At 41.4% G+C, this 21,207-nt stretch overlaps 1 protein-coding gene across 2 annotated transcripts in view; it reads right to left on the bottom strand.

Moving 5' to 3' along the window:
• The window catches only part of LOC129179996 (FERM and PDZ domain-containing protein 4-like), a 74,785-nt gene extending 54,704 nt beyond the window's left edge, over positions 1–20,081 (bottom strand). The window contains exons 1-2 of one of the 2 annotated variants that reach the window (XM_054773962.1): positions 14,925–15,016; positions 14,799–14,855 (exon numbers count right to left, since the gene is read on the bottom strand). In XM_054773962.1, coding sequence (XP_054629937.1) covers positions 14,799–14,848 — 50 coding nt within the window. In that variant the 5' untranslated portion in view covers positions 14,849–14,855; positions 14,925–15,016. Of the gene's footprint in view, positions 1–14,798; positions 14,856–14,924; positions 15,017–19,996 lie in introns of those variants that run through there. The other variant, XM_054773992.1, reaches the window with a different exon arrangement.
• Between the last annotated feature and the right edge of the window lie 1,126 nt (positions 20,082–21,207).

Raw genomic sequence — 21,207 nt, 5'->3', positions numbered from 1 at the left:
ACTTCGCGACGGGTGGTTGCACATCGCTGGAAATCAATTCAGCTGTCAGGTTTGATTTGACATCATTCTACTATTTCATGTGGGTGGAAATGTATGCACAAACATCAAAAATTGTTGGCAGTCATAGTTTGTTGCAGCTCATTTTAACAGACCACATTTCCAGGGGAGTGAGAGTCTGCATATGGTGAATCTCTTTTTAGGCGAGTGGAAGACATTTGGTTTCTAAAATTCAAAAACTAACACAGAAATACATTTAAAAAAAACAACCTTTTTGAGTGGGACACAGTTACATTTCCCCACGTTTTCAAAATACGTGTTAGATATATCTTTGGAGTAAAAAATTTGGCAATATATTTTTCAAATAAATTATTTTTCATTTTTTAAAAACTAAAAAGAAATAACAAATCATAAGACAGACAGACAATCGTGATAAACGAGGGATTAGAGTTTCAGTTTGCAGTGTGACATATAAACATGTTTTAAAGTTGGTCATGTTTATGAACTGTATATTGAATTGCAGTTACAGTGGTGTGAAAAAGTGTTTCCCCCCTTCCGGATTTCTTATTTTTTTGCATGTTTGTCACACTCAAATGTTTCAGATCATCAAAAAAATGTGTAAAGATTTGTCAATGACAACACAACTGAACACAAAATGCAGATTTCAATTAAACTTTTTCTTATTAAGAAAGAAAAAAAAAAATCCAAACCTACGTGGCCTTGTGTTAAAAAGTGATTGCCCCACTCTGTTAAACATAAAGAACTTTATTGAAAATAATTGAGATCTATCAGTCTGGAAAAGTTTATAAATCCATTTCTAAAGCGTTGGGACTCTAGCAAACTACAATGAGAGCCATTATCCACAAATGGCAAAAACTTAAAAAATTGTGAACCTTCCCAGGAGTGGCCGGCCAACCAAAATGACCCCAACAGGGCAGCGACAAGTCATCTAAGAGGTCACATTTCACAAAAAGAACATTATACCAAAAGTAAAATATGGTGGTGGTAGTGTGATGGTCTGGGGCTGTTTTGCTGCTTCAGGACCTGGAAGACTTGCTGTGATAAATGGAACCATAAATTCTACCAATGATCCAAATAATCCAAAACACACCAGCAAGTCCACCTCTGAATGGCTGAAGAAAAACGAAATGAAGACTTTGGAGTGGCCTAGTCAAAGTCCTGACCTGAATCCTATTCAGATGCTTTGGAATGACCTTAAAAAGGTGCCCCATGCTGGAAAAACCTCCAATGTGGCTGAATTACAACAATTCTGCAAAGATGAGTGGGCCAAAATTTCTCCCCAGCACTGTAAGAGACTCATTGCAAGTTATCACAAACGCTTGATTGCAGTTGTTGCTGCTAAGGGGGGCCCAACCAGTTATTAGGTTTAGGGGGCAATCACTTTTTCACACAGGACCATGTAGCTTTGGATTTTTTTTCTCACTTTATAGTAAAAAGTTTCATTTAAAAACTACATTTTGTGTTCAGTTGTGTTGTTGTCAATTACAGTTGTGTTGTCATCTAATTTTTGTTTAAAATACCTGCTGGACGGGATAGCAGAACCTTTATTTTATCTTTCGTGACATGACGTGCCATCCCTCAAATTTCAACAGTGATGCTTACTCCAATGAGAACAGACGGCTTGTGTCCAGTGGAGATAAAAAGAGGGGCAGCAGGACTACAAATTCCACCGATCATCAAATGAATAACAACACCATCCAAGGTCACAATTGAAGTGCAAGCAAGACTGTGGGAGAAAGTGTTGCATATTGGCATTCAGAGCAACCCCTCCTTGATGATGCTTGACACGTGCGTGTAATCATTAACCTTCCCCGGCACGTATCTATTTATCTTTTGTCTTCTGTCAGTTTTAAAATAGCAAGGCAGAGCATGTCAACCAAAATAAGCACCATAAAAAGGTACTAAATAGTAGACATGTTCTGCCACTTGATCAAATGATGACATATTTTTGAATGGTAAATCTATTGCTGCAATTTAAAAAAATATATTCACAGCAGGATCTGTGTAGTCAAAGGCCTGACGTTGCACAATTTTAGAGAAATATGCTTCTCAAGTCATCACCATGTCATGTATGGCATCACATAAGCTGTCAGGTGGTAACAGGTTTAAATAATACATTTTTTGCTGCGGTTATAACTTGCAGTGTTTCACACATATCAAGTCACCACAAACGTTAAATAAAACATTCGGCAGGCCTCAGAGTTTGATACAGTGCATGACAACCTCAATGAAGAATGGCACTCAGGAGACCTTCTGATATGTCCGTCTAATTTAATACGCATGATAACAGGAGCCACCTGAGCCATCTGCTGCTGCCTTTATATTTATTATTTATTGATAACACAAAATGCGATTTTTAAATGAAAGTTTTTATTATTAAGGGAGAAACAAAATCCAAACCTACATGGATGGCCCTGTGTGAAAAAGTGATTGCTCCCTATACCCAATAACTGGTGGGGCCCCCCTTAGCAACAACAACAGCAGTCAAGCGTTTGTGATAACTTGCAATGAGTCTCTTACAGCGCTGTGGAAGAATTTTGGCCCACTCATCTTTGCAGAATTGTTGTCATTCAGCCACATTGGAGGGTTTTTTTGGTAGACAGCAGAATTCATGGTTCCATTTATCACAGCAAATCTTCCAGGTCCTGAAGCAGCAAAACAGCCCCCGAGCATCACACTACCACCACCATATTTTACTGTTCTTTTTCTGAAATGCAGCCTTACTTTTAGGCCATATGTAATGGGACACACACTTTTCAAAGACTTCCACTTTTGGCTCGTCAGACCAAAGAGTATTTTTCCAGGGATCTTGGGAATCATCAAGATGTTTTCTGGCAAAATTGAGGTGAATGTTCTTTTTGTTCAGCACTATTTTTTGTCTTGGAACTCTGTCATGCAGGCTGTTTTTGCTGAGTGTCTTTCTTATAGTAGAGCCATGAACACTGACCTTAACTGAGGCAAGTGACGCCTTCTTTGGATGTTGTTGTGGGGTCTTTTGGGACCTCTTGTCTGAGTCGTCACTGCGCTCTTGGGGTCATTTTGGTTGGCCGGCCACTCCTGGGAAGGTTCACCACTGTTCCATGTTTTCGCCACTTGTGGATAATAGCTCTTACTGTGGTTCGCTGGAGTCCCAAAGCTTTAGAAATGGCTTTATAACCTTTTCCACACTGATAGATCTCAATTAATCTCAGTTAAATTACATTTTGCTAGCTATGATGCCAAACAGGGTCAACAGAAGGTCTGGCATCAAGCAAGCTACGCTGTACCACTGATGCACAAAGGAAGTGATCACAGAGTAGGAATCCCCAGAACTCAAACTAAGGAAGTTATCATCTCCTTATAGTTAAAGTAATTACACTGCTGTCCAATGTAATTCATGACGAAATGGAAATAATATCCGAGACCTTTGGATGATGTCACAGCATGCAACAGGGTATCCACTCCTCCACCATTACATAAGAGAAAGTGCACACCGCCCTTTTGCACACACACACACTTGGTAACGCTAACAATGAGATCATAGAATAGAGTCCTGCACCATCCATAATCCAACCAGCAACCTCTCCTCATTTTTTCTTGTGGCCTAATCTGATCGGCTGGAGGTATGAGAATGGGAACGCGGGTGCATGTAAGAGAGGTGCGACTGCAGGAGGGTGGAAACATGAACACGGCTACTTATTTGTATTCAGAGATGAGACGAAAGGTGTGATGCAAATGTTGAGGTTGTGAGGTGAGGGGAGGGGGGCAGTTAAAGGATGGGCTGACAGAGATGTGAAAAGGGCAAGTGGGGGCCAGAGGCCGAGGAAAAAGGCTTCTATCTTCTTATAAGGCAATGCTTCTCAAATAGTGGGGCGGGCGGTGAACTGTCGAGGGGGGTGAGAGGCAGGGAGGACTTGTTGGAGGGAGGATTTGTTGTAATGCATTTTGACTCTTGAATGCGCTTGTATGCTTCACTGCTCTCCATTTTGTTGCATTTTGCTGGTTTCAGTTTGGAGTTCAGTCTGTACGGTACAGATAAATAAATACGTATCAGCTTCTCACTAGTATTTCAAATCAGGCGGGTGCGAATACATTTCTGTCCCCCAGTGGGGGCATGACAGAAAATAATTGAGAACCTTTGTTATGAGGCAAGTAGGCTACAAACAGGAAAAGTAAAAAGTTGATAAAATAGTTTAAATATTTTGGGGGTTTTTTTGGTGAGAACACTACCCAGTGGTGGCAAAAAGGAAAATTATGAATATGACCATCCATCCATCCATCCATCCATCCATCAATTTTCTTCCGCTTATCCAGGCCTGGGTCGTGGGGGCAGCAGTCTCAGTAGGGAAGTCCAGACTTCCCGGTCCCCGGCCACCTCTTCTAGCTCTACCGGGAGGACACCGAGGCGTTCCCAGGCCAGTTGTGAGACATAACCCCTCCAGCGTGTCCTAGATCTGCCCCTGTGCCTACTCCTGGCTGGGCATGCCCGGAACACCTCACCAGGGAGGCATCCGGGAGGCATCCGGACTAGATACCCGAGCCACCTCAACTGGCTCCTCTCGATGTGAAGGAGCAGCGACTCTACTCTGAGCCCCTCCTGGATGACCGAGCTCCTCACCCTATCTCTTAGGGTGAGTCCAGCCACCCTACGGAGGAAACTCATTTCAGCCGCTTGTATCCGCAATCTTGTTCTTTCGCTCACGAGCACGTGAATCACCACCTTATCGTGGTGGAGGGGTTTGAAAGCCCGGGTGATCCTAGGAACTATGTTGTCTGGGGCTACAGTATATCTCCCAAGACAAACAGGTCCTCGGTGACGGGCCAGACCACGTGTGATTCAGAAGACCCTATGAACAAACACAAGAAGAGGGGCCGCACCTCGCCCGGACGTGGGATACCGGGGCCTCACTCTGGAGCCAGGGGGAGTGGGAGGGGCTCGCAGGCATCTGTTCTATGTATATTTTGAAATTGTTGGTCGTAGATGAAATGTATATTCCATGGTTATAATTGTTACATCATTGAGGTACAGTGATGATAAAATTCATCTTGAATAACATTTGGTCTTTTCTTGATTGATGATTTAATCCTGGATATTGGGAAAAAAAAAAAAAAGGATACAAAAACCTGCCAGGAATATCATGGTTTGATTGAGTGGATCTGATATCAGTGGGTCACTGACATGATTCATCAACTTTGCTTAAATGTTTTTTATCCATCCATCCATTTTCTATGGCGCTCATCCTCACTAGGGTCGAGGGTATGCTGGAGCCTATCCCGGCTGACTTCGGGCAAGAGGTGGGGTACACCTATCGACAAACAAACACTCACATTCATAACTATGGACAATTTAGAGTTGCCAATTAACCTAACATGCACGTTTTTGGAATGTGGGTGGACCCGGAGAAAACCCACACACGCACGGGGAGAACATGCAAACTCCACACAGAAATGCCCAACGGGGATTCCAACCCAGGTCTTGCCCATCTCCTGACTGTGTGGTCAACATGCTAACCACTCGGCCACCGTGCCGCCCCAAATATGTTTTATATTGTTTGTAATTATGTTCTACATTGTTAGTTTTTTTTTAAAAAAGAAAACAGTAAATTCTCAAAAATTACATTTAACAAACTCGTTGTCGCAGCAAAGCGTAATTTCCGTAGGTGACATCGGCGGAGTAACACTTCTCAGTCACACAAACACGTCGGTGACAGAGGAGTTTACAGTGATTATAGCATCTCAGTTTGTATAGAGCCACAACAGTCCTGATTGGTTAAAGAAGAAACCGCCCATTGTGTTCTGCATTCTGATTGGCTGTAGGCCATCGTCCGTCTATCTCCTTCATGCAGGACTGCCTGTTTCCTGTTGTATAATCACTTGCTGCTAGCGATCATACAACCCGGAGAACCCGGAGAAAACCCACGTACGTACGGGGAGAACATGAATATCCCACACAGAGATGCCCAAGCGGAGATTCAAACCCTTCCCAATCTCCTGGCTGTGTGGCCAACATGCTAACCACTCGGCCACCGTGAGGCCCATCTCGTAACTTCGGCATTAAAATTCAAACAAAATTTGAACCTTGAGAGCGTTTAAACAAGAGAGAAATGTGATCAAACATTAATGCCTGTCTGAGAAAAGTGTATAAAGTGTATGGTGAGGGTTTTTACTTCGCAGATTTCACTGTTTGCGGGCTATTTTGGGAACCTATCCCTAGCGACAAACGAGGGAACACTGTATACTGATATAAATCCTTTAAATTAGAAGAAAATGACAAATACCGGTCGAAATGATATTTTCAAACGCAGAGTTGACGACATGTTTTCCCCGCGGCGCACTGCATCGACACATTGGTGCTTCACGTCTACCGCCAGCGATGGCGGAGAAAGCAGAGCAAACAAGACAACCAAAAGAGAGAAAGAGAAAACATGAGCATGGCTGAAGGCGGAGGAGAAGCGTAGTCTATAGACGAAGAAATTGTTGGTAAACGGGAGGTACCTCTGTAATATGGAAGTGGTTTGGTTTCTATCCAGCAGACATGTGGGGTAGCTGAGCGACTCAACCATACATTAGCCTCACGGTCCACTACACAACGAGCGACTGGACTCTGAAGTTGTCCTGTCTCCAGACAAATTTTTTTCACAGGTGAAAACATCAGTTGAGGGAGTTTCGCCAGGAATGGAACTTAGATGAGAAGAGACAAGTGTGTGCAACTAGTGACGATGGATCTAATGTTGTGAAAGCAGCTGCCCTGAACAACTGGAATAGACTGGCTTGCTTTGGACACTCTCTACACCAGTGCCATAGGTAAGCATACTTTTAATGTAATTATTTTTCATTATATGGGTTAAGTTTTGCAGCTTTTTATACAAGACTCCGCTGAATTTAATTATATCGTCATACATACATCCACAAAATATTGTGATACATGCTAAGGTCCACATCGCCCAACCCTAGTGCCGAGGATTCAAGAACCATTTGCGATTCCAGTTTTGTAAGCATCCAATGTTGATGCATTTTATAGAGCATGTCATCATTTTTTGTTGAATAAAAAAAGATACTGGACCTGTACTTGAAGATTTGTGTGAGCGAGACTGAGTGAACAACAGTGCATGAGGAAGTGCAAACCAGGTCAGCACAACCGTGCATGTATATTCAATGAATTTGGCACTCACCCCACTGAACAATTTTCAAATGAACTTTGGACCAGTCAGCTTTTGGGAAACTGTATTTTGTAGCAACTCTCTGGACTTGATATGAACACACCTTGCTTGAGTCGCCATCCACTATCAAGAGTTCTGACTTCCAGAACAACTGGACCACTGCACTGAATCAAAGACACTTTGACGAATGACTCCATTGAATAGATACAGGCTGGCAGAGTGCTACTTGCAAGAGACACTTGAACCGTCAGCTTGTTTTCAATGTGTTTTTCCCTGAATCGTATTTCCAGTATGTGGCCCAACTGCAGAACCTACATGGCAAAATGAAGATTTCTCCCCAATGCATTACAGCCTTGTACAGTTTACTTGAACATAGCTGGCTGAGATTAGCTTTACCAATGCTGCTCTGCCTCTCACATCTCATGCCGTCAGCTTGCTAAATGCCCTCCTCATGAAAACGAGGAGCCTACAGTACGCTGCAAATACACACAGAAATGTAATCTTTTAAGAACACTTAACCTGCATGCAAAGATGAGGTCCAATGCTGAGCATATGCAATTAACTCTTCTTACGACCGGCATCAAGCGCACTCGCTAAGATGAAATGTTGTCAAGTCCGCTCAAATCCATTATGTTAATAGAAATCTTACAGTAATTTATTCCAATACGACCCTGAAGTAGGATTTACCTCCTAATACATTGCAGTTAAAAAAGAATAAACAAGCATCACTGATATACCATAACAGACTTTAATAAGACAATGACGCATTAAAGGCGGTGGACATGTTAATCCAAATCTCGTCCATCTGTTAAAGCCATTAAAAACTTTAAAGTTTGCATATGGCATTGCATTGTCACGCGCAGCGGTATAAACGTCATGCGACGCCCCACTGCCCCCAATGTAAATAATGTTTAACCACTCGGATCGCTGCCAAATCTGCATTCAGTCATTAGCGGATGTCCACAATAAGCTCATGTCTCATTCATAAAAGATCTGTATGACGGCAGGTTGATGGATTGCAAATCCCCTCGGTTCATGTGTCTGGTTCACGTCTCCATAGACACATGTAGTTCTTCAGATGGACAGCTGTGTTTGTGGTAAGTAGTTTTGCTGACTGAGATTATAATCATTTGCCTCCATTAGACTCCAGACATACACAACAACAACAACAACAACAACAACAACACTATTGAGAGCACCAACGCAATGGTGCCTTGTCAATAAAATGTGCCAGGACACACGCATGCTCTGGGGAGTTTAAACTGGGAACAAGTCATTGATGCAACAGCTTTGCTGATCGATAGTGTGATCAACTTTTACAGGAGCATCGTTTGGCACATGCTCAATATCAGCACAGTAGTAAAGCAAACCAGCGCAGAGCAATACACAGTAATCCCTCACCACTTCATGCTTTGAATTTTCGTGGCTTCACTTGATCCGGTCTTTTCATAAATATTAATCATGCTGTTTCACATTTGATTGCGGTCTATTATTAGTAAAAAAAAAAAAAAAGCACATTTCACATATTTTTGCTTAAATTAAGCATTTTCACGCATAAAAATGGCTAAATGCACTAAAAATACAAACATAAAGCATTCAGAAGATGCATTCAAACACCAGGGTTGATCGTCGGAACAACAGGCTTTTATTGCAGGTTTGTAGTATCTCACAACAGACACAATAATCCCTAATAAAAATCTCCAATAAAAACACGAACTACTGTTGTGGCCGTAACCCACACCAAGATAAATCTCAACTCTGAACCCATGACGTCATTTCCTCCTCTAGCACCGGAACACATTTACAGCAACACAAGAGCTTGAGTCTTATTTATGTCTTAAATGGCTTATTTACACTTATTATGTCTACTATATTGGGTAATACAAGTGTAACGGTGACTATAGGGGTGTTATTTCATGTCTACAGGGCTCTAAGAACGGTTAAAAAAACATATTTAGAAAGTTATAAACATGTTTTCTATGCGGTTAACTACGGAAATATTTTGTTTACTAATACTGAATCCCACTTTCTGTAAATTCACTTATCGCAGTCGCGTCTGCAACCAATTAACTATGAGGGACGACAATGTAGCATTATTTGTTGGGTTGACCTTTCACCTACCTGTTTAGTTATCTTATACTTTTAACAAGTCTGGGGCAGGACCAAATTTACTGTACAGTGTTGTTTTTCATTCTTAATTCTCGGAGCAAGAAGTAGGTTCATGAATGCTTCTGACAAAGAAGGGAAAAAGAAGCAGAGGATTCATGAAGAGGACTAGACTTTGAGTACCTGCCAGCCAACTAATCGGCCTATGACCCATTTGGCCTGGAGGCTTGTCCAGCCTGACTTGACCAATCCCGGCGCAAATATCATGCAGTACAGCGGGGCACAGGGGTCGTTTAACAAGATCATCTGAGAGACACGCCCTCAGAATTTAATTTTCCTCTCATGTGCAAGTCAAATGATCTCAGATGAAAATGCATGGCTTGCTTAAGCATCGATGCCAACCAGCAAATTATGGTGACGTATTGTAACACACACGTTTGACGGGATTGGGGTCAGGGCTTTTCAGTTCTATATATACACAGGATACGTATATGTATTAGGGGTGCGACAACACATGTATCTGTATCGAACCATTCAATACATTCTTGGTTCAATACCACTATGAATGGAACGATATTGTAACCCAAATCACAAAAGTCACATGCTCGTGAAACCCCCACAGCCATTATCCACAATTGACAAAAACATGGAACAGTGGTGAACCTTCCCAGGAGTGGCTGGCCAACGAAAATGACCCCAAAAGCGCAGCCACAACTCATCCAAGAGGTCACAAAAGACCCCACAACAACATCCAAAGAACTGCAGGCCTCACTTGCCTCAGTTAAGGTCAGTGTTCATGACTCCACCATAAGAAAGACACTGGGCAAAAACGGCCTGCATGGCAGAGTTCTAAGACAAAAATCACTGCTGAACAAAAAGAACATTAAGGCTTGTCTCAATTTTGCCAGAAAACATCTTGATGATCCCCAAGACCTTTGGGAAAATACTCTGTGGTCTGACGAGACAAAAGTTGAACTTTTCGGAAGGTGTGTGTTCCATTACATCTGGCGTAAAAGTAACGCCGCATTTCAGAAAAAGATCATAGCAACATCGTGATCAATATGGTGATGGTAGTGTGATGGTCTGGGGCTGTTTTCCTGCTTCAGGACCTGGACGACTTGTTGTGATAAATGGAACCATCAATTCTGCTGTCTACCAAAGAATCTTGAAGGAGAATGTCCGGCCATCTGTTGGTGACCTCAAGCTGAAACCTACTCCAGCAGGACAATGATCCAAAACACACCAGCAAGTCCACCTCTGAATGGCTGAAGAAAAACAAAATGAAGACTTTGGAGTGGCCTAGCCAAGTCCTGACCTGAATCCTATTGAGATGCTGTGGCATGACCTTAAAAAGGTGCTTCATGCCGGAAAACCGTCCAATGTTGCTGAATGACAACAATTCTGCAAAGATGATCATTACAAGTTATCGTAAACGCTTGATTGCAGTTGTTGCTGCTAAGGGGGGCCCAACCAATCATTAGGTTTAGGGGGCAATCACTTTTCCACACAGGGCCATGTAGGTTTGGATTTTTTCTCCCTTAATAATAAAAAGTTTCATTTATAAACTGCATTTTGTGTTCCGTTGTGTTGTCATTGACTAATATTTAAATTAGTTTAATGATCAGAAACATTTAAGTCTAAAAATTAACTAAAAAATATAAGAAATCAGGAAGGGGGCAAACACTTTTTCACACCACTGTATATCACCTGTTCCTCAACAGGTTATCTCTTGCCGCACCTGCTGGGTCAACATTCAAATATTTTGAGTAATGGCGACTAAGAATACCAGAATACACACGACAGCAGGCGGCAAGATTGAAAAAGAAATAGTCCTGCCGACCTGTTTGTCTGTCCAATCCAGACTCAGCTTCAAAGCATCAGTCAGACCAATTTCATTTCTCTGCTTTCTGGGCCACATGTTTCCTGGCCAATGACCTCTCACCCAACAGCTGTAATCCTTCGACAATGATGCAGCGATCTGGCGCCTCCTCAATCCTGCAGACCACTGCTGACCAGCAGATGCACGGCTCGATGATTAGGTTCAGAGAAAAAAAATGAACGAGAAGGGCGTGCCTGTCTCTTTTTTTTTTTTTTTCCACTTTTCCTACCAGAAAAACTAAACCTAGTGCGAGAGTCAAAAATGATAGGGGCACACGTGCAGTAAGCAAGGAAGGATTCGTATGCATGTGCTACCGCTTGTCCGTCTTCATCGCATGATATCTGTGTGTATGCATGAGGATTATCACGCCAAATGACAATCAGTCCCAACAAGCCTGCCACACTGCTGTCAGAGGGATGACATTAAAACAATTAAAGTGTTAATCCTCTGCTGAGATTCACTTACAGGCGAAGCAATCTGACACCAAATGCAACACACTTTCACATCATCCATATATGAACTGGGTAAAGCATATAATACCTTCCAGTATATGTGCAAAGTGACAATATCTAATAACAATATAAAATTAGATGAAGCAATTTCAATGGAAATTGCGTGTTGATGCTGAAATGCTGAACCTGAACTGAAATGTAGAACGAATGCTGAAATACCCTGGAAAGGTGTTGAAATCTATACACCGCCTGAGGATTGAACCAGCAACCGTCAGGTTGGGAGACGACCAGGCAATGACCTGAGCCACCGTGCACAGAATAAGCAGAATGTTACATGCGAAATTTCCACTTCTACAGGGCGACATTGAATTGTCCGTTCTTTTGCAATGGAAAAATGTCTCAGAAAGTATTGAATTATGAAATATGTTGGAATTTTGAGAAAAGTCCTGATAGACAGCCTACATGTCCCGAGTGAGCTGACCATTTTGATGTTGGAATGCTTTCAAGTGGTTGAGAAATGTGGGAGTAGTTAGCGGACAAAAAACGAAAATGTTGAACCCCATCGGGCTGGGAGGCGACCGATCGACCACCCGAGCTATGAATGCTACATGCTAATGCTAATGCTAATGCTAAACAACTTTTCATCAGTAGGGCGTCCCATTTAATTTGTCCATTTGTTTTTAGCAGACTAAAAATGGCGTAATTTGAATTGTTGAGAAGTGAAGCTGCAGACTGAATGCTGAAATCTGTAAATAATTTGCCCATTCATTTTTCATGGGAAAATTGTCACAGAAAATGTGAAATTACAAAAAATGGGTGTGTTTTTTTAAAGTGCTGATAGAGAGTCAGTGTGTCCTAAATGAGCTGAACATTTTGAAAAACTGGATTGGATTGGTTCGAATCGGCCTGACAAATGTGTAGCTGACAAAAACATGAGGTAGAAGAAGAGAAGAAGAAGAGGAGTAAATAGAAAAGAAATCACACCATCAATACATTTTACTTTAAACAGCACCTGTGCAGGCAGCACGGTGGTCTAGTGGTTCGCATGTTGGCCACACAGTCAGGAGATCAGGGTGATCTTGGTTTGAATCCCCGTTTGGGCATCTCTGTGTGGACTTTGCAGTTTTAAATTCCACCATATCCATAAGTTTGATTATTTGTGACTTTAAAAACAGTGCATTTGTGTGTTCCCATTAATCACCGTTATTATCGTCCTCGCTAGACTCTTTTGTAGTGTGCAGAACTTTTGTAAGGTGCTCTTGCGAGCTTTACCGCAGACTTCCACACAGTAAATCAGATATGGCAGTAAAAGTGCGCAACGCACAGTGTGCACGGGTTTATAGTTCAGGCTGTGCTTTGCTTTACCTAAAATTCCAATACCTTTTTCTATTTTAACGCACAGATATTTTAGGTAAGGTTTCCAGCAGAGCATACGATCCAATACAACACCAAAAAATGTACTTTCATATACTATTACAATCACTACCTTATCAAGTTCCACCTTAACATTTGATTTGACCTTTATGATTTCCGAGCAGTCTGTCGATATGCGCCCTGCAATTGACTGGCGACCAGTCCAGCGTGTACCCCACGTCTCAGAGCCCAAAGTCAGCTGGGATAAGCTCCAGCGTGGATGGATGGATTTCCCAGCAACATCAATTTGGTTTTGTTCAAGTTTGGAGGTAATTTATTTTTGTCAAACCAACGTTTTAACTTGCTCAATGACACAATGAGTCACACTTCCCACCAGCACCCCCGTCGCGCTAACCAATCCCTGCTGTAATCTCCGAGTGTGTTTAGCAATTACAGGGACTTGGGTTGCATTGCAGGCTCCTCGGGCTTACGTAACGGGAGACTCACGTGCTGCCAATTCAACGAGCCAGATGACAATATGGCATGACAACCAAGATAAGCTAAGACGAGCAAACACCAATAAGGTCAAATATCCATCAAATGGCAACATCCTCAGTAGTGGTGCAGCATCCCAACACACACACACACACCAAAATGCATTTATGAGAAACAGTGGAAGCTTGTTTTTTGAACGCCCTGGTTTTCGTGGGATTCGGTTTTCGACACATACTGAAACACTATAGACAGATTCTGACCAGGGTACCTTTTAATCATCTTTATTATGTGTGTGTGGGTGATATTTGGTCACAAAACGCAACAACAGAACGATGAACAACTCCGTGTCTGTCTCCTTTCTTGTGCTGTTGAGGCATACAAGCGCACTGCGTATTTCGGAGCGTTAGAAGAATAGGCATCCAGACAGTCTGTACTTTTTTTTTCTTATTGCGTACAGCTTCAAAAAAGTGCAAGAACTTGCTAATGAATGTGAGAAACACTATTGAATTCAAGAAAAGACTCGCAGCAAAGCATGAAGGTTGCTTCTGCTGCAGTAAGACTGTAATTTAAAGGTTCCTTAGTGAACGCAGGGGAACGGTTTAACAGAGACACATAACAGATAGTGAGCCAGGCCAGTGTGTGTAATGATGATTGTACCTACTGCTGACGTTTACAACAAAGCTCAACGGAGCGAGTATGCGGCTCTAACCGTCCACTCTTTACGTTACGTTTGTAACAGACTGGAATGAAACAGCATCAGTGTGGCTCTTAAGACCCCCGACTCCACTGATCACCGCGTTCAAAACAAGTCTTCAATAAAGGTAAAAGTGATGTTAACTATTCATTTTTTTCATCATTTCTATCTTTTCTGCATGTAAACTTCTCCATAGAATGCATTTTGGGTGAATATTTTTGGATGTTTGGAAGAGATTCATTGGATATGCATTCATTCTTATGGAAAAATTTGTTACGGTTTTCGTACGTTTCGCTTAGAGTCGGACCTTTTGGAAAAGGGAACAAAAACCGAGATTCCGCTGTACTAAAAAACCCCAAGAATGCCTGTTAAACGTACATTTCCAACACCACTGTCAGATTCTTGATGGCAGCTCCACAAAGCAGATGCGACAAAAGAACAAACGAACACACATCCTCGACCAATAAACAAGTCCGCCATCTTCAATACGTGCACACAAAAAGAACAAACCGAAATGTCGAGACGTCCGTGACAGATGGTCACGTGCGACAACCTCCTTGTAAAGTATCCAGAAGTTTTATGGTGGCCCAATTAGTGAACGAGCTTTGACCCCAATCATTCCCAGGATGGCGTGGTGAACCAAAAGAACAGTCAGGACTCACGTGAAAGTATTGAACGCCCCCAGCTCGTCCTCGTCGTCACACGGCTCCATCTCGCTGCTGAAGATGAAGGAGTAAGTGGACAAAAAGGGACGTACGCCCTGTCCTCACCCCCACCAAAACACTCACACGGCCAGAAGAAGAACAGCTCCTGTGTCCAACTTCCACTTCCTTTGAATTCCTCAAGCCAATGTCCTGTGTGTCCCTGTTTCCTCTTTTTGATTCCTGACTTGGTGCCAAATGTTCCAGCTTAGCAGTACTGTGAAGCACCACTGGTGATGGATTTAGCCTGCATCTGGGCCAGCGGGGATAAACTTCATTCACACACGTATTGACACACACACACACACACACACACACACACACACACAGTCCCTTCACGCTAAACAACTAGACGCGTGATAAACTGTGTGCCTCACAATTGGATGTGTCATGATAAGCACAGACCATTGTACTTACTTGGTGCGCATGTCACTTTTAAATCTGAAGACGCGTAACGCACATTAGACAGATGTTACACCGGGTGTCCAAACTTTTTCCACCGAGGGCCGCAGACTGAAAAATGAAAGTATGCAAGGGCCACTTTCATATTTTGTAAAACAGCACATGTAGATATGCTAAGAAGTTAAACATATATATATAAGTATATATATATATATATATATATATATATATTTTTAATCCTGCATCTCAGCTTTGGGATAGAGGTGAAAAAGCTGTTCATTAGTATTAACTTCTGCCGTGGCTCTTTTTTTCCCCATTTTTGCTATTTTTGTTTAAATTTTCCATTTTTCTTCTTAAATAATTCTTACATTTTCTTCTGACTCAATTCCCATAATATTATAAATTTTCCCCAACATAATTATCCAAAAACTAAAGCTTTATTTTGTTTAGTTTATTTCCCAAAATATTACGATTTAAAAAAAATAACTTCTCTATGCTGACATGACATTATTTTTCCTCAAGTTTATTCTTGTCAAATTCGCCACAAAGCGACTTTTTTCTTCCCGACATAGTTTGACTTTATCCTTGTAAGATTACACCTGTTTTTTTCTGCTATTTTTGTATTTATTTTACAACTATTTCAGCTTTCTTCCAGTAAATTTTCTTCTCGTAATTATGACTTTACAACTTTTTTTTCTCTTAATGTTTTGACTTTTTTCTTGTAGAATTACTGCTGATTTTTTCCATTTTTGCCTTCTTTTTTGTTTCTTGATAAATCATATTTTTAGAATGGGCTGCGGGACAATAAAAAAAAAAAAAAAACAGCCGCGGGCCACAAATGGCAACGACCAAAGTTTGTTAATATGAACAAACTGTTTTTTATTTGAAGTTTTATGTTTATTTTGCGTATTAAGAGTGTTTAATTTTGAAGATTTAATTCATACTGGTGTTCCAATCCCCCGTTCCAATCCCCGCACCATCCCGTCAGGATGACTCCCCCGAAAATGAGGATTTATCGTTGGTTGTGTGCATTTTTGGACTTTGGATACTGCTTTATCATGTTTGTTAAACTTTCCCTTTCAATTTGGTATCATATTTATATGCAGACTTGCGAGTGGACAAGAGTAAAGCTTCAACCATTCAAACGGAAGGGTCCCAACATACGGCTGAAATAAAAGATAAAGGATGAATAGTTATCTAAAGGGATACTGGCATAAAAATGTAATATCGGTCAATATCGGGATCGGGATTTTTCCCTATAAGAAAAGCCGTTAATAAACATAATGCTGTTGTAGGCCTGTGAGCTCCCGTATTTTCCGTATTTGTCAACAACCGTCCTTCCATCCATCCATTTCTATGTCGCCTATCCTCCCTAGTAGGAATGTAACAATTCCCGGAAGTAAGCGACGGTAAAATCTGAAAATCTGTAGGAGAGTCGGTGGGGACGTCCGTGAAAATGCTGCTTATGGTATGATATGGGGTGTATTTCATTCGTATACATCTTTGTTAGGTATATTGCTCTTCCTCTTCAATTTTGTATCGGATTTATACTATGTGTTGGACCAACTCGAGTCATACGAGTGCTTTCAACGTTCAGTCCAACTTTAAGCCTTTCAAACTCATGGATCGCAGTTTCAGGACAAGATACAAGGTACAGTATGTAGGATATAAATCCACTTTAATATCTATCTGTAGATGAAATTTCATTAAAATCTGATGTTATGATTATTTTGAAATATGTTAATTTTGGCCCGGAATTACTGTGCACATGCAATTTGTACTGTGGCGTGGAAACGAATACAGCGTGCTGCTGCACTAAGACTGCGCGGCATACATGAAAATTAGGACACTTTATTGTCTCACTGGACTTTTTGATGATCAAAAAAATGTTAATGTCTACTCTGTTGACTTTTAAAACTCAGATGTTGTACCATCTTGTTTACAGCCACGTTGAGAAGCTAATTGCTGATGCTCTGTCCATTAGCTTCACAACAGAATGTGTTTAAATAGATACTTTATTCATCTCCAGAGAAAAACCCACATCTCCGGCAGCTCTGCAAAAATGTCATAATGAACTTAATCACAAAATAAAACAACCAAGGCAAGACATGAGAAAATAAGTAAATAGAATAAGAATAAATGAATAAATACGGAACAGATCACGTCAAATTTCTAGTGCAATAATGCATAGTATTATGATACATAATAAGGTCATAAGTCCAGTCCTTCCACGACAGAAGATATGTGATGTTATGCATATCAGGATCGGTTGATATCAGAGAGTTGGACAATATCGGCATATCGGACAATCCTACTTATCAATTTATCAGTACTAATGTAAACTTTGATCAAAACTTGACCATGCAAAATACAATTTTTGGAATTACTTGAATTACTACTTTTTATTATTTTTACTTATAATTACTTGTAATTATTACTTACTTACTATACAATTAATGAGTCATGTTCAATATTTCAAGTTAATGAAGCTTTTAAAAAGTTAGTTTTTTTAAGTGCGCAGGAGGCACGCGAGTGTGAAAAGTTAGGGAACCACTGTTTTAGAAAGCCTTCCTTTAAGAGTGGAAAACCTTTATACAACCCCTGGCAAAAATGATGGAATCACCAGTCTCGGAGGATGTTCATTCAGTTGTTTAAATTTGTAGAAAAAAAGCAGATCACAGACATGACACAAAACTAAAGTCACTTCAAATGGCAACTTTCTGGCTTTAAGAAACACTAAAAGAAATCAAGAAAAAAAGCTGTGGTAGTCAGTAACAGTTACTTTTTTAGACCAATCAGAGGGAAAAAATTATGTAATCACTCAATTTGTTTCTTGTGTTTCTTAAAGGTGATAAAGACATTCAGTCTGTGTCTGTGACGTCATCGTCTTCCGGGTGTGTGGTGGTCATGGGAGTTGTAGTCGACCTGTGAAATACAGTTGACTCGCGTCTTCTTCTTTTGGTCAGGTAATTCACTTCATTCAGTGCTCACATTGAACTCATACGCCTTTATTTGAAACTCCTTTTAAGTGGCATTAATGGGGACAATATGCAAAGTATCCAGTAGCAGTGACGCTTAGTGACATCATCATCCAGCGCGGCGTGTCCAGGTCATTTGTGTGCGCATTTGTGTATTCTTGTGTTGCTTGTCTTGTTCGAAATGAACCAATATCGGCACCCACAGATTAGATTTATTAGTCTGGAAAAGCTTATAAAGCCATTTCTAAAGCTTTGGGACTCCAGCGAACCACTGTGAGAGCCATTAACACAAATGGCGAAAACATGGAACAGTGGTGAACCTTCCCAGGAGTGGCCGGCCAACCAAAATTACCCCAAGAGCACAGTGAGGATTCATCCAACAGGTCACAAAAGACCCCACAACAACATCCAAAGAACTGCAGGCCTCACTTGCCTCAGTTAAGGTCAGTGTTCATGGCTCTACCATAAGAAAGACACTCGGCCTGCATGACAGAGTTCCAAGACAAAAAATAGTGCTGAACAAAAAGAACATTCACATCAATTTTGCCAGAAAACATCTTGATGATTCCCAAGACCTTTGGGAAAATACTCAGTGGTCTGACGAGACTAGTTGAACTTTTTGGAAGGTGTGTGACCCATTACATCTGGCGTAAAAGTAATGCTGCATTTCAGGAAAAGAACATCTTACCAACAGTAAAATATGGTGGTGGTAGTGTGATGATCTGGGGCTGTTTTGCTGCTTCAGGACCTGGAAGACTTACTGGGATAAGGGGAACCAAGAATTCTGCTTTCGACCAAAAAATCCTGAAGGAGAATGTCCGGCCGTCTGTACGTGACTTAGGGGTCAATCAGTTTTTCACACAGGTAGGTTTTGATTTTTTTTCCTCACTTAATAATAAAACATTTAGTTTAAAATCTGCATTTTGAGCTCAGTTGTGTTGTCTTTGACTAATATTAAAAAATTGTTGATGATCTGAAACGTTTAAGTGTGACAAACAAACAAGAAATCAGAAAGGGGGCAAGCACTTTTTCCCACCACCGTATAAGAATGTCAGGAACACATACGGGATGAAGCAATACATGCAAGACATCAAGTGTCCTCAGCTATGTAACAGATCTGCTATGTCTGTGTGGGTGTCTGTGTGTCTCCTGGCCATGCTGCAAATGACTCCTGGCCAAATGACTGGATCCCAATCCATCTGGAGGTTTTGTGTCGACTTTATACAACTTTGTCTGTGTCCTTGGGACTGTCTCCTAATTGTTCAGTCAATCGCTTACATTTTTATATCAAAACTGGACTTTACAGTAGACGCAAGAACCACCCGCCCGCATCCCCCAACACTAGCCTCTCCTCCATCAGCTCCCAAAGACACACAAAAGAGTAAACGATGCTCACAAAATCAGCCAGGGGTCCAATGAGAACCCAACCAAGGAAATAATACACACATTATCCTCACATGTGACCTCGTGATTGCATGCAATGCAATGATTAATGAGTTACGAAAATAAATTAAGAGGTACTTGAAGTCACACAGACCTCCACTCACACAGGACAGGACAGAGACTTCCTGAAAATAATATGATAGGACCAAAAGCAGCATCCCAAGTAAGACAAGCAGGAGGACCCGAGGTCACGGCGCATCCATTTCACCCTCGGGTGCATCCATTTCACCAAGAAAAAAATCAGACACACAGAACGCTCGCCTGCTTGAACCAAGAGGCTGGAAACACACCCTCCATGTATCTAAATATCAAACAAAACGCTACATGGCGTCTTACCTCATGGCTCAGATTGCCATCCTGCTTCCTCTCTGTGCCCAACAATGCCCTAATCCTCAAGCTGCCACCAGCACAGGGGCAGGCTCCAACAATAACCACAACTGCAGTGAAATTACTTTATGTGTGGGTCAAGTGGGGGTGGGGTTAGGGATGGTTAAAAAAAAAAAAAGAACCAAGTTTAGTAGCTGTCACAGGGGTTTGTAGTAGGAAGAGAATATCAGTTTGAAAGACAATGGGGACAGGGAAAAACCGCAGGCTTTTCATATTGATATTTATCTACAATGCACAATCATAGCCAAGCTTGCTGCAACACACAAGCCAAAGGGACCTCGGCTGTGACCTTTTTTAGATTTTTAAGAGCTGAACTGTAACTTCCCTGCTACCACTACCAAGTCCACAGTGGAACGGTACAACTTTTGCTCAACACAAATGTGTTTGCATTACACTGAATGTAATGTTAGGAGATACCAAACAGCAGATGTGTGGACTCGAGTCACAATTTTGATGACTTTGGACTCGATTTGACAATGTCATCACACACTTGCAACACGACTTGGACATCAATGATCAGGACTTGACTCTGACTTTAGTCTGATGACTTGAAAATAAATTTTTAATGAGAGTGTTGAGTAAAATGTGTCCCCGTTCAAAGTACTCAACTAACGTGACCATTGTCATATCATTTCCAGCAAGACAACACATTTTCCCACAGAATCTGCCGCACTGAGTTCTAAGAACTCAAACGTTTCAAGCCTTTGACTTGCTCATGCTCATTGTTACTTGAGACTTGGGATTAAAAACCTGAGACGTGCAAAACACTGACTTTCTCTCACCTCTGCCAAACAGTCAACAGGTTTTAAAGAAGGGGAAGTCCCACTCTGACTTTTGAGTCTGGGGGTTGTCTGGGCTGCATGAGTGCTGCGGCAACTGGGGAGCTTCAGTTCATTGAGGGAAATATAATTTTGAACATGTAAAAATTTGGCCCTGGACTTTTTGGCCCATTACAAGCCTTGTTTTTTTTTTTTTTTTTTTAATGTACAGGGCTGGGATCAACACTCGCCCCTGCCTTGAAAGGGAACATCATGTACCATGACATCAACAAGGACTGACAGGAGAGCAGATGCATTCTGCAATTTTATTCTCTAATTGATGGCAGAGTCACGGACTGACTTGATGCTCCATACGTGTCACAGCAGCAATGCACATCTTTT

The sequence above is a fragment of the Dunckerocampus dactyliophorus genome, chromosome 1, assembly GCF_027744805.1.
Source record: "Dunckerocampus dactyliophorus isolate RoL2022-P2 chromosome 1, RoL_Ddac_1.1, whole genome shotgun sequence".
In the NCBI taxonomy this organism is placed as follows: Eukaryota; Metazoa; Chordata; class Actinopteri; order Syngnathiformes; family Syngnathidae; genus Dunckerocampus; species Dunckerocampus dactyliophorus.
Note: the sequence above shows the minus strand (reverse complement) of the source record. Positions and strands in the feature narration are given on the sequence as shown.